Source organism: Biomphalaria glabrata, chromosome 16, assembly GCF_947242115.1.
Source record: "Biomphalaria glabrata chromosome 16, xgBioGlab47.1, whole genome shotgun sequence".
In the NCBI taxonomy this organism is placed as follows: domain Eukaryota; kingdom Metazoa; phylum Mollusca; class Gastropoda; family Planorbidae; genus Biomphalaria; species Biomphalaria glabrata.
In genome coordinates this window covers 27,739,771-27,751,437 of record NC_074726.1, presented here as the reverse complement: position 1 = coordinate 27,751,437, position 11,667 = coordinate 27,739,771, and the positions used below count along the sequence as shown (strand labels likewise).

General features: G+C 33.8%; 1 protein-coding gene across 7 annotated transcripts in view; it reads right to left on the bottom strand.

Annotated features, from left to right (window-relative positions):
• The window catches only part of LOC106069305 (advillin-like), a 56,185-nt gene continuing 44,518 nt past the window's right edge, over positions 1 to 11,667 (bottom strand). For all 7 annotated transcript variants that reach the window (XM_056013853.1, XM_056013857.1, XM_056013854.1 and 4 more), the window contains 7 exons: positions 10,609 to 10,702; positions 10,204 to 10,290; positions 8,751 to 8,864; positions 7,751 to 7,873; positions 6,605 to 6,676; positions 5,508 to 5,618; positions 1 to 4,312 (listed from right to left, as the gene is read on the bottom strand). In XM_056013853.1, the coding sequence (XP_055869828.1) occupies positions 4,199 to 4,312; positions 5,508 to 5,618; positions 6,605 to 6,676; positions 7,751 to 7,873; positions 8,751 to 8,864; positions 10,204 to 10,290; positions 10,609 to 10,702 (715 nt within the window). In that variant the 3' untranslated portion in view covers positions 1 to 4,198. The remainder of the gene's footprint in view (positions 4,313 to 5,507; positions 5,619 to 6,604; positions 6,677 to 7,750; positions 7,874 to 8,750; positions 8,865 to 10,203; positions 10,291 to 10,608; positions 10,703 to 11,667) is intronic.

The window sequence follows — 11,667 nt, the reverse complement described above, 5'->3', positions numbered from 1 at the left end:
TTTTCAACCAGCAGAAGTTTGTTTTCAGCTCAAACAATATGGAGTAACAATAGAAAAATGATGGTCTTATGATGTGCAAGATACAAATGGGAAGTAACCCTGTTTACAAAAAAATATTGACTGTTTATTGCAAAACTCAATCTAAGTGTAAAGTTGAACTTAAATGTAAAGGAAGTGTATGATTCATACAACACAGCTGGGTGGATATCACAAAGGCTAAGTTTACATAGAGAATATAGATCTTGAAAGGCTTAGAGGGAATCAAACCAAATGAAGTATGGAATGCACCTAAGTTTAGTTCTATTTCCTCATCAAGAACCACACTGACCAACTCTCAAATCACCTACCATATCACAAGTTATCAACACACAAAACAACCCAAGGCTTGGAAACAGACAAGAAAATGTGTGAATTATGGCTTAGCAAAGTTTGGATGGCTAATCTAACAAATAATACACATTTCTATTAGGGACTGGTATTACATTTACTTAGATTTATAATTGAAATTGAAAAAAAATCCCTGCACAGCTGTCCACCTTTTAAAGCACCCAACCATTTCTCTGTAAAATAATGCATACATATTTTAAAAATAAAAGCACTAGGGACCACATTTTTCAAGGAGAGAAAATGGTGCACTAAAAATTGTAAAATAAGGGACAACCCTCACCAGAGCATGAACCATGGACTCTTGTGATTTGACTAACTGCACTTAGTATAATCATCCAAACAAACTACTTGACAATCTAGATCCACAATTAAAGAATGTTTCTGAACAATAGTGTTTCACCAGACCACACTTTGGCAACTAAGAGGTCCATGGTCACATGACCTACCCAGTTCTGCCCCCCACCTCCACCATCTTAACAGAGCTGACACAAATAGACATTTGGCTAACTGAAATAATAATGTTTTTATTTTTTTTTAAATTCCATAAAATGGTTTTCATTTTGTCAGGCATAAAAGGCCAGTAGCTGAGCCAATGTGTCAAGGAAAAAATAAGTGATGACATACTAAAATGTAATTCTGGATGCAGTGATAACTTAATAATACAAATTTACAAAGTTGACCAAAAACAAACAGCTACATTGAAGTTAACGACTTTAATTAGATTTCATTCTTTTCAATGATTTGTACTACACTTTTCATAATGAACAGATTGCTTTAGAAATGTTTTAATTAGCCCTCAAAACGCGTGTGGTAGTTTAGCCTCTAAGCATCAGAATTGGGTATGCACTCATTTTAAGAAAGTTCAGCACTTTAAGGGTTAAGATTACACGTTTATCATTTTAATGATACAGGTTCTCATAATTAACAGACTACCTGCATTTAATATGGGGTGCAGTGGCTGAGTGGTTAAGTGCTTGGCTTCTGAACCTGGAGTCCTGGTTTCGCATCTCGGCTAAGACTGGGAATTTGAATTTCGGGATTTTTAGGGCGCCTCGGAGTCCCCTCAACTCTAATGGGTACCTGACTTTAGTTGGGGAAAGTAAAGGCGGTTGGTCGTTGTGCTGGCCACTTGACACCCTGCTCATTAACCGTTGGCCATAGAAACAGATGAGCTTAACATCATCTGCCCTGTAGATTGCGAGGTCTGAAAGGGGAAACTTAACTTTACTTACATGCATCTAATATTTTATTTTGAGTATCAAAGCTGTGAGTTGTCTCCAACTATTACTAGTTACTGTATTTTATTTTTTAAGTTTTGGACATTCCTTCAAAAATGAAATAACATCCTACCCCAGACCTCCTGCAAGAACGACAGCCATCAGGATTCAAACTTAGAAAAATCCTGATGACAATCCAAAGTGCTTACCACACGATCAGACAACCATTAAGTTTTTAACAATTTTATTAAAAAAAAAAAGATAATGAAAATAAATTAATGTCCAAAGTTTAATCATGGTCAATATTATTAGAGGGAAAACATCAACTGGTTTTCTTACAAGAAACTATTTTGGTATACAATATATATGTCAGTGATTTAAAGCTAAAGAAATGAGACAGGAAAAAATGTTCAACTTTTGTAATAAAAATAAAACACATATTTTAATAAAACTAAAACCCAGACACAGATGTGGTCATTTCTTGGAATCAATGGACATTAGGAATGCGAAAACTGGTTTACTGTAAAACTTTTCATATTTATGCAATAACAAAAAAAATAAAAATATTCATACTGTAAAAGAAAATAATCGAGCAGAAATTTCAAGCATAGAGTCACAACCTCAGTCAGTAAAATTGATCACAAATATATGAGCTGTGGAAATATAACAGCCGACTGTATAACAGTATATAACAAATGAATGTGTATAAAAGGTGAAGTCAATAAATATTTCAAAAGTTGTAACACATGGTTCTTGAACAAATCAGCCAGTATGTAAATATGTGGAGATATAGACATAAGATCTTTGAGAATCAGCTGGTGTAGAATTTTAAGGAGATATATAATCAGATGTACCATCTAGGTTTCAGATGTACTATCTAGGTTTCAGCTGACAAACCAGTTCTACTCATTTAGCTTATGTTTATTCAAGGAGGGTGTGAAAGCATAGCATTAAAAATACTGGGGGGGGGGGGTGGTGGTAGTGGTGTCAATATGGAACACATACATGTCCTCTGAACCCAGTACAAGATTTTATACTAAACTGACCTATATAAAAAGACATCTGGTACAAATGAAAAAAAAAAAGGTAATTCATATAAACTTTTCAACAAATTAAAAAAACTAAACTAAAGGTCAAACAGAAAACATTTCCTCACTTTCACCAAACAAACCTTGGTAAAGGAAAGAAATTTAATGATAGCATGGCCTATGAGTTTAAAATTGGTTTGTTTGAATTTTTTTTTAGTTTTGTTTAATGGTAGTGAGAGAGTTAACAGCAAGACATGTCTGTTTTTGCATCATCAACGCTGTTAACTCAAACTAAGTCCAATATTCATCAATAACTTTATGAAAATCCAATTTTACAAACTTATTCAAGTTCACAATACAAATCACTACAAAATGGATAAATCCCTCAAACAATTCAACATGACTGATACATTATAAATACATTTTTCATTGACAAAGTCCTAATGACATAGTAAAACAATAACAAACCAATGTATGAGAATCAATCATGTGATCTACATAAAAATAAACAACAATTGTTTCAATAGCATCTCTAAGAAGAACCAACAGTCTTCTTACTTTCTTATCTACCAGCTCAGTGATCTTGTTTATATTAACTCTTTTTCTCCGTAATTATTTACCACATTCTGGTGGAATCAACGCTGGTATTGTCAGTTAGAAGAGAAAGAGTTAAAGCATGATACAATATTCAATCTAGTTGCAGTTACAACTAAAAATCTAGATTCGATTTACAATAAAAAAACAAAAACAAAATTAAAGCAAAGAACCGGGACCAAATTTTAATGTAAAATTATAATTTTATGGAAGAGACAAAATATAGAAGAAGAGACTAAGTTTAATGATGATGATTATGGGATAGGAAATTAGCAAAGAAGAATTTCTGTTATACAAAGTCATCTTACTATTCATCACTGACATAGGTCTAACCATCTGACTATCTCCAAGGTTATAAGTGAGAACAAAGAAAATATCCAAGTGTAAACGTATAGACTCCAACAAACAATGATCTATTATATATATATTCGCAGTTCTTAGTTACATAACTCTTAATTAGCATGGTTAGATTTGAAAAAAAAAAATGAATACAAAGTCCTGATTTCAGTCCCCTTTGTCCAAGATATAATTTATATTTATTTTGTGTTAAATAGCAAGTGATAAGAAATCAGAGTCAAAAGTCTAATATACAGAATTGGGTAGAAAGTGTTGATTTAAAATGTTTTTTAAGCTGCTGTGTAAAATTTTTGTATCTAACATCATAGGTAAGGTAGGTGGATAGGGCCAGTAGCTCAAATGTTGTTTTTTTTTGTTGTTTATTCATTACTATATTTCTTTTTGGTTATGGAAACAGCATGAAAATGCAAAATGTTTTGAACTAAAAAAGAGAATTATTATACGAATTGGAACATATTAATGCAACAAGCTGACTGGTCAACTTTTATTATGTCGTTATACAGCGGCCAGTGTTTCTCTTTCCTCTATTGCATGAGATATTTCACATAGGTACTATACACAAAGCTGGCAGGTTTCAGTGGTATAGTATGCAAACATAAAAATGAATGGTGACAGCTAAAAGAGCTTAAAGCTTTTCTTCATCTGTTTCTGTTTCCAGCCTGGCAATTTGTTGAAGTCTGAGTAAGACATGTTAAAGACTTTCTTAAACTCATCATCTCTGAGATGTATCTGTTGATTCAATGACAATAGTTCAATTTGAGAATGTCAGAATTTATTTAGTTACAGCTTGACTGATTGTTAAAAACAAAAAAAATGTACATTTATAACATACAAATGCTAATAAAAGGACTTTTTTTTTTAAAGACACAAACTCTTGTTTTGAGTTCTAAAAACTTTCAATTACTAAAATTGAATTATGATCAATTTCAATTATTAATGATAAATTGTAAATATAATTGATAATTTGAGGAGCATGAAAATATTCTAATGGAATTTTCATCTTTTCAAATTTATTGTAGGAAACAAACTATAATGACTGAATAATTACTATGTTATCAATTTTTATCATATTGTATATATTATAATTAGGGCCAAGGTTGCTGAGTTGTTAAGTGCTTGGCTTCCAAACCAGGGCTCCTAGGTTCAAATCTTGGTGAAGACTGGGATTTTGAATTTCAGGATTTTAATGGGGCCCTTGAGTTCAATCAAATCTAATCACTTTAGCTGGGAAAAGTAAAGGCAATTGGTTGTGCTGGTCACATGACACCTTGCTTGTGAACCATTGGCCAAAGAAAAAGATGCCCTACAGATTGCAAAGTCTGAAAGGGGAACTTTACTAAACTATATATGACAAACAGTACAAATATAGTGGGATTAATCTCAAAAGCAAGTGCCAGAACAGTTTGGGATCACCAGTGTGACAAGCTCTGCCAGAATGTAGCACAGTGTGTTACAAGGTGTCTGAGGGTCACCAGCTTCTGATTTGTTCTCAGGGTTGACCCTGAAGCCTTTCCCATTTTAATTATAGCTGCAAGACAGCAGAGGTTGAGATTTAGTTTTCCTTCTAAGTGGGTAGCCAGCTAAGGCTAACGAGCCCCTCCTGCATGACGCTAACTGGTTTAGATGCCTTTGCCTCTTCACCTGCCAGTGATTATAATTCTGCAGGACCCAATATCTAAAGGCCATGAGTTGCACTGGTTGTCAGAGACTATTTAAGATGTATTTGACAAGCATTTATAGGTAGTGGAGTGCTTATATCAATTACCACTTTAAAAAAGGCAATACAGTATAAATTATATAAATAAAATATTCAGTTTAGTTTGGTCAGTTCTTTCAAAACTCAATAATAAAATGAATCCATTTTACAGTTACAGACCATGGCCACATACTTATTGCCTATTTAATGTTAAACAAATGTTTCTACCTCTCTAGCATTGGGGTCTACACCTGAGGGCAACTCCTCAGCAGCCACTTGGAGCTCCACCAATGAATACTTGGGAACCTCATTAAAGTCTGGGCTGCCACTTATGCCATTCTGGAAAGTTACACAAAAAAAGAAACAGTTATTTGACACTCATTTCAGCATCAGACAATTCTGCTAGAAATGTTATGTTCAACTCCTCAGCTTCTAATTATGTAGATTAAATAAGCATATAGTAAAATTTATTGAGGATTTTCTATGATAAACAAAACAATATCTGGGACTCTACACTGAATTTGAATGTTATCAACTAAATGAGCCACAAATGTTACCAACTAAAAGAGCCACAAATGTTACCAACTAAATGAGACACAAATGTTACCAACTAAATGAGACACAAATGTTACCAACTAAATGAGCCACAAATGTTACCAACTAAATGAGCCACAAATGTTACCAACTAAATGAGCCACAAATGTTACCAACTAAATGAGACACAAATGTTACCTACTAAATGAACCACAAATGGAAAAGCTTAGAACATTTGATTCTGTGTCACTTAACTCTTACTCTCCGTAATTGCTTTTCTTGTTTCGATAGTATTATTCGTTTTGTTCATTTGTATTACATATTACATATTTTTCATGTTGAATTCACCTATCCTATTTTTCATGTTGAGTTCACCTAGACTTAGACAAGGATGTATTTAAGGGACTAATTCAGTCAAGTACAATTTCTTTCCCTTGTTTGAGATACCAAGCAAAATAATTAATTACTAAAATTTAATTAACTAATTGGTTAATTTGAAAAAAAAAAAAAAGATTATCGTATTGTCGGGTAAAAGAAACAATAGTGCAAAATTTCAGCTTGATCTGAGATTGTGTGTGGGAGAAATGTGTACAAATATTTTACCAGACAGACAGAGTGAGTTGATATAAACTTTGGAAAAAAGTTTCTGTTGAAGAATAAGTATATAAGTAAGGCAATAGTAGCACAGTGGTTAGCTTCCAAACAAAATGGTCCCAATTTTTCATAGACTAAAAGCTTAGTCCTAAAGATCATGTTGGAAGATTGTTAAAACTAAAACAAAAATTACTGACCTGTTTAATTTCAACAATGGGAATATTACTTTCTCCAACCTGTTTCTTTAATTCTTCAAACGATAAACCTTTCTGTCATTCCAAAAAAAATAAAATATATGTACATAGTTTAAGAGATGAAAAAGGAATTGAAAAAAAAAACAAAAGAAACAATGCTAATGTTAAATTTGTCTTTCTTTATGTTTCTTTGTTGTTTTTTTAAACAGTTTTCTGAAAATTGTGGCCATGGTGACAGAGTGTGCAGTGTGCTTGACCTCCAAACTAAGGAGTTTCAAGTGAAATTCCAAGAGAACACTGGGTATGAACTTCTGGTTGTTATGCTGGTCACATAACACATTTGTTAGCCAATGGCCAGGGAGGCAGATAAATTTCTGAGAAAGAGAATCTTTATTTCACAAAAATGAGTCTCTCAATAAAACGATACTTTCTACAGCTGCCAGTCCTAAAGGAGAAACTTAATTTCACAAAATAAGTCTGTATATTTTTATATTTTATCTGTTAACCTTTAATTTCATTGAGTCATTTCATTGCCTCTACATAATCCAGACAGAAGTGGGACACAGAGCTAGCACCTGACCAACCAAAAGTGAAGCTTCCAAAAATATCACTTTGAGACTTTAGTTTCCTTTTATCAGCAGACAATTATTTTTTGGCACAGACCTCAAAAGGCCTTACAGCTCAGCATAAAAAATCTGGCTACATGAAGAATAAATTTTTGTTTATGACAATATTAGGTTGGCATATGTGATCATTATTTTAAACATTTATCTTTCTGACTGCTTGGCAAAACTGTAATATCATTGATCTACTGAAATGAAAGTAAATGGATGTTTATCATGTTCTTTTCTGAAGTAATGTCTGTATTATATAAGATAAGATAAGAAGACATCTTTTTACCTCATTAAAAAAAAAAAGGTTAAATCCAGTTGGTAAAAATGAGATGAGACATTAATTGAAAATAATTTTCGTATTAAAAAAAAAAAAAAAAGGGAAAAAAACTCAATCACCAAATTAATAAAGTTTTGATACTTCAGTGCATATCCTCCAAAATTCCTGGTCCATAAACCCAGATAAGTAACAAGATGATCAGTTCATAAACCCAAGATAAATAAAAAGAAAAGTTGAAGTATAGAAAACAAAACTTACAGACCAGATGTCTCTGTCCCAAATACCAAAGAAGCCTGTGAAGGAGGGTGGCTCAAATCCTTGTTTAATACACAGAATTGGTGTGTCAATATCTCGACCAGCTGGATCTGTCTTTAAGTATTCCTGAAATAATAAAGTGCTTAAATTAAAAAGTAAAATAGATATTATCAATAGAAAAAATGTATTTCATTATAAACCCAACTTAGAGCTTGTTTAACTCCCAAGATAGACCCAACTAGTCAAAATCTGACTTATATAAATGTGGCAAAATATGTAGGTCCCAGCTGGTGCTGCGTTGCCATGGAAAATACTGCATTCCTTATTAATCATCTGACTCGAAGGCAAGCCTTATTATTATATAAAAACATCACTTACACACTACACATATATAGATCCTCCTTCATGGTAGAAGATGTGCACATTTCTGATTTCCTATATACTCGAAGATGGCTATTAAGTACAATCCTTGCTTTAAAAAGCTGGGCACATACGTCATGGATAAGTTGAGTCTACTGCAGATAAGCCTGCTTTTTCTCTCAGCCTTTTGTTGGTTCTGTGTTCTTTCATCTTTGCCTGGTATCTTGTGACTCCAAAACTCAATGCTACAAGCCACGAGGAGCGATGGAGAGCTAGTGTTTCCCAGCCTTGAATGTCAATCTCACGCTCCTTGAACGAGTTCTAAAGGATGTCTTTGTAGCACTTGTGTTGACCCCCCCCCCCCCCCCCCCCAGAGAGCACTTTTCTGCACACCACTTTCTATAAAGAAGTCGCTTGAGAAGGTAAGTTTTGGGATTGGGATCTTTTGGCTGTGGCGTGAATACTGCTCATATGGGACAACTGCAGGATTTCAACGTCTGATATGTGATCAAACCAGTTAACCAGATGAATTTTTCTTAGACAGCGTACACATAATAACAGAACACAGCACAAAAGCTAGGCAAAAATGTATAGACAAGATAAACAAGGTATATGTCAACAGATGTAGAGCATAAAGACTTACAATGGCACATGTTTGCGAGGCCTCCCTCTCAGCCTTGTTACTGTTCTTCCCAAACCAGATGTAGATACTTTCCCAGGCGTCCAGCAACATGACATCATCTTCTATCAAGTCTGACTGCATAGCCGGAGATAAATAACAAGCTTTATCTTAAGAACAATTACAAAACAAAATCTACAATAGAAATAAAGTGGAATTCTACTTAGTCCAGTTAATAGACATGGACAGGGACTAGAATTTTATAATCAAAGGGGAGTAACTTTGATTTGAAATGTTACAGATTAAAGAATGATCATGAGGATAGCTCAAAGATGAGACAAAAGGCTTGGAAATATGACAATGACTTGCTATTTATTTGTTTAAACAAGTTTTTAATTACCTTTACATAATGAGAATAAACTAAAAATTAAACAATTTGATGCCAAAATGTATACAATGCTATGGCTAACTTCTCAGAAAATATCAGGATTAAATAGTCCCATTTAATCATATACAGTGATCATTCATCTTCAACAAATTAATGCAATTTGTTGTAGAAACAAATTATGCAATATTACTGAATTAAAATCCACAATAAATATATTTTGTATATTTGTTGGCCTTCTTCAGCGGTAGAGCGACTATGGTTCATCTCAAACACTTTTTCATGTGGCTCTGGAACCCTATTTTGTGGAGAGACACTCCCGTCCACAAATATCACAGGTTAAGGTGGCTTTCGCTTTGGTGGTAGAGGAGCTGGCCATTGTTTGTATTTCACGCTTTTCTTCCATGAAGGTATAATAACATAATTATTCTCTTTTACATATTATTCTCTGTAAAGGAGAAGGGGTAAAGTAACATGTTCACTCATATGAGACCATGGGTGGGGAAGTACAATTGTGTTCACACTTGGCCATCTGATAGGATGGCAGCATTACAACATACTATAATCACATACAAACTGAATCATAAGAAATATATTTAAGAAAGTTTTACTTTATTCATGCATCATAGTACTGGAAGCATTAACCAGGAGTGTTCTGAAGTCAAGAACTCATCTCAACTGGACGGACTAACTGGGAATATTTGCAGAAACCCAGCAAAACTGGATGGACTGACTGGGAATATTTACAGAAACCCAACAAAACTGGATGGACTGACTGGGAATATTTACAGAAACCCAACAGAACTGGATGGACTGACTGGGAATATTTACAGAAACCCAACAGAACTGGATGGACTGACTGGGAATATTTACAGAAGCCCAACAGAACTGGATGGACTGACTGGGAATATTTACAGAAACCCAACAGAACTGGATGGACTGACTGGGAATATTTGCAGAAACCCAACAGAACTGGATGGACTGACTGGGAATATTTATAGAAACCCAGCAGAACAGAGCTGACAACCTAGTTTCTAGCAGGTCTGGAACTATGGTGAACCAGAATAAAACAACATCTAATATATCTATTACCTGGACAAAATCATAGACTTCTTCAACATGGATGTAGCCTCTAGCATTGGATAAATGGAACAACCGACAAGGGTGACTGCCTTCATCCTAGTAAGAAAGAACAAAAATTTACTCAATAAAAACATTTTTGAATTAATTTTCTCAGCAATAAACATGAAACAATTGTTTTGGTAATTAGCTTCACTGCACATTCATATTTAACTTTGACATAAACATGAAACTATTGTTCTGGTAGTTAGCTTCACAGCATATTCATATCAAATTTTGCAATAAACATGAACAATTGTTTTGGTAATTAGCTTCACTGCATTTTCACATCAAACTTTTGTTTACCTAATTAGTGCAAATGATAAAAATAAATTTGTCTCTTGACAAGAAAAATAAACATTGAAAATGTTTAAAAACCTGTAAAAGTTTTTCTGAAGCATACTCTTCCTTGCCTCCTAAGACATTCCAGAAATCTGGCTTCTCTTGGCCTTCAAATACAGTAGTCAGAACTCTGGGAAGAAAAAAATTGTTTTGTTTGAATATTCAGACAAACTTAATCCTTTTCAGATTATGCAGCCTATAGGGCAGATGATGAAAAGGTCATCTGTTTCTGTGGCTCACAGTTAATGAGGGTGTCATGTGGTCTGCACATCGGCCAACTGCCTTTACTTTCCCCAAGTAATGTCAAGTATCCATTAGAGCTGGGTGAACTCAGAAGGCACCCTAAGGATTCCAAAATAAAAAATCCCAGTCTTCACCAGGATTTGAACTGACACTTGTTTAAAAGCCAAGGACTTTACCAATTGGCCACCAAACCTCCACAATCAAACAAAGTGTTGAGGCTGAATTGACACATCAAGAGCTTCAAGAAACAATATGACTAAATTTGTATTAAGAAATAAACAAACCCCATTTGGTCAGCTGTTTGAGACAAACATCCACAAAAAAGCTAAAAAGATTCTAGAAATAAAAAATCACCCTTTGGGTCAGGATTTTGTGATTTTACCATCACAAAAGAGATACAAGACACAGGTTGCAAAGACAACCAGACACAAAAAACTCTTTTGTTCCCCTTTCAATGAAATCATTAAATAGAAACTATCTGATATAAACTTTTCGCAAGTAAATTATGAGTGAGTCTAGTGTGAATGTATTTTTGGTTTTCTATAATTATAATGTTTTGTTTGGTGTAATGCACAAATCTTAAGACAAATTTCCTAATGGAAAATAAATTTTTTTATTATTATGTAATAGACTTCATTTAACAATATTTAGCTGTACGATCCATTCACCAATCAGTAATTAATGAGACCTAGTTGTTTTGTATTTTTGTTTTATATTGTATGTTCTGAGCTGCTTTCTACTGGTAAGCCAAGCTCATTTCATGTCTGTGTGTGTGTGTCTGTGCTGATTTATAATCAACTGTCTTTTTCATTCTTGTTTAATAAGGCCTTGAGATCTTGATATGAGATGTGT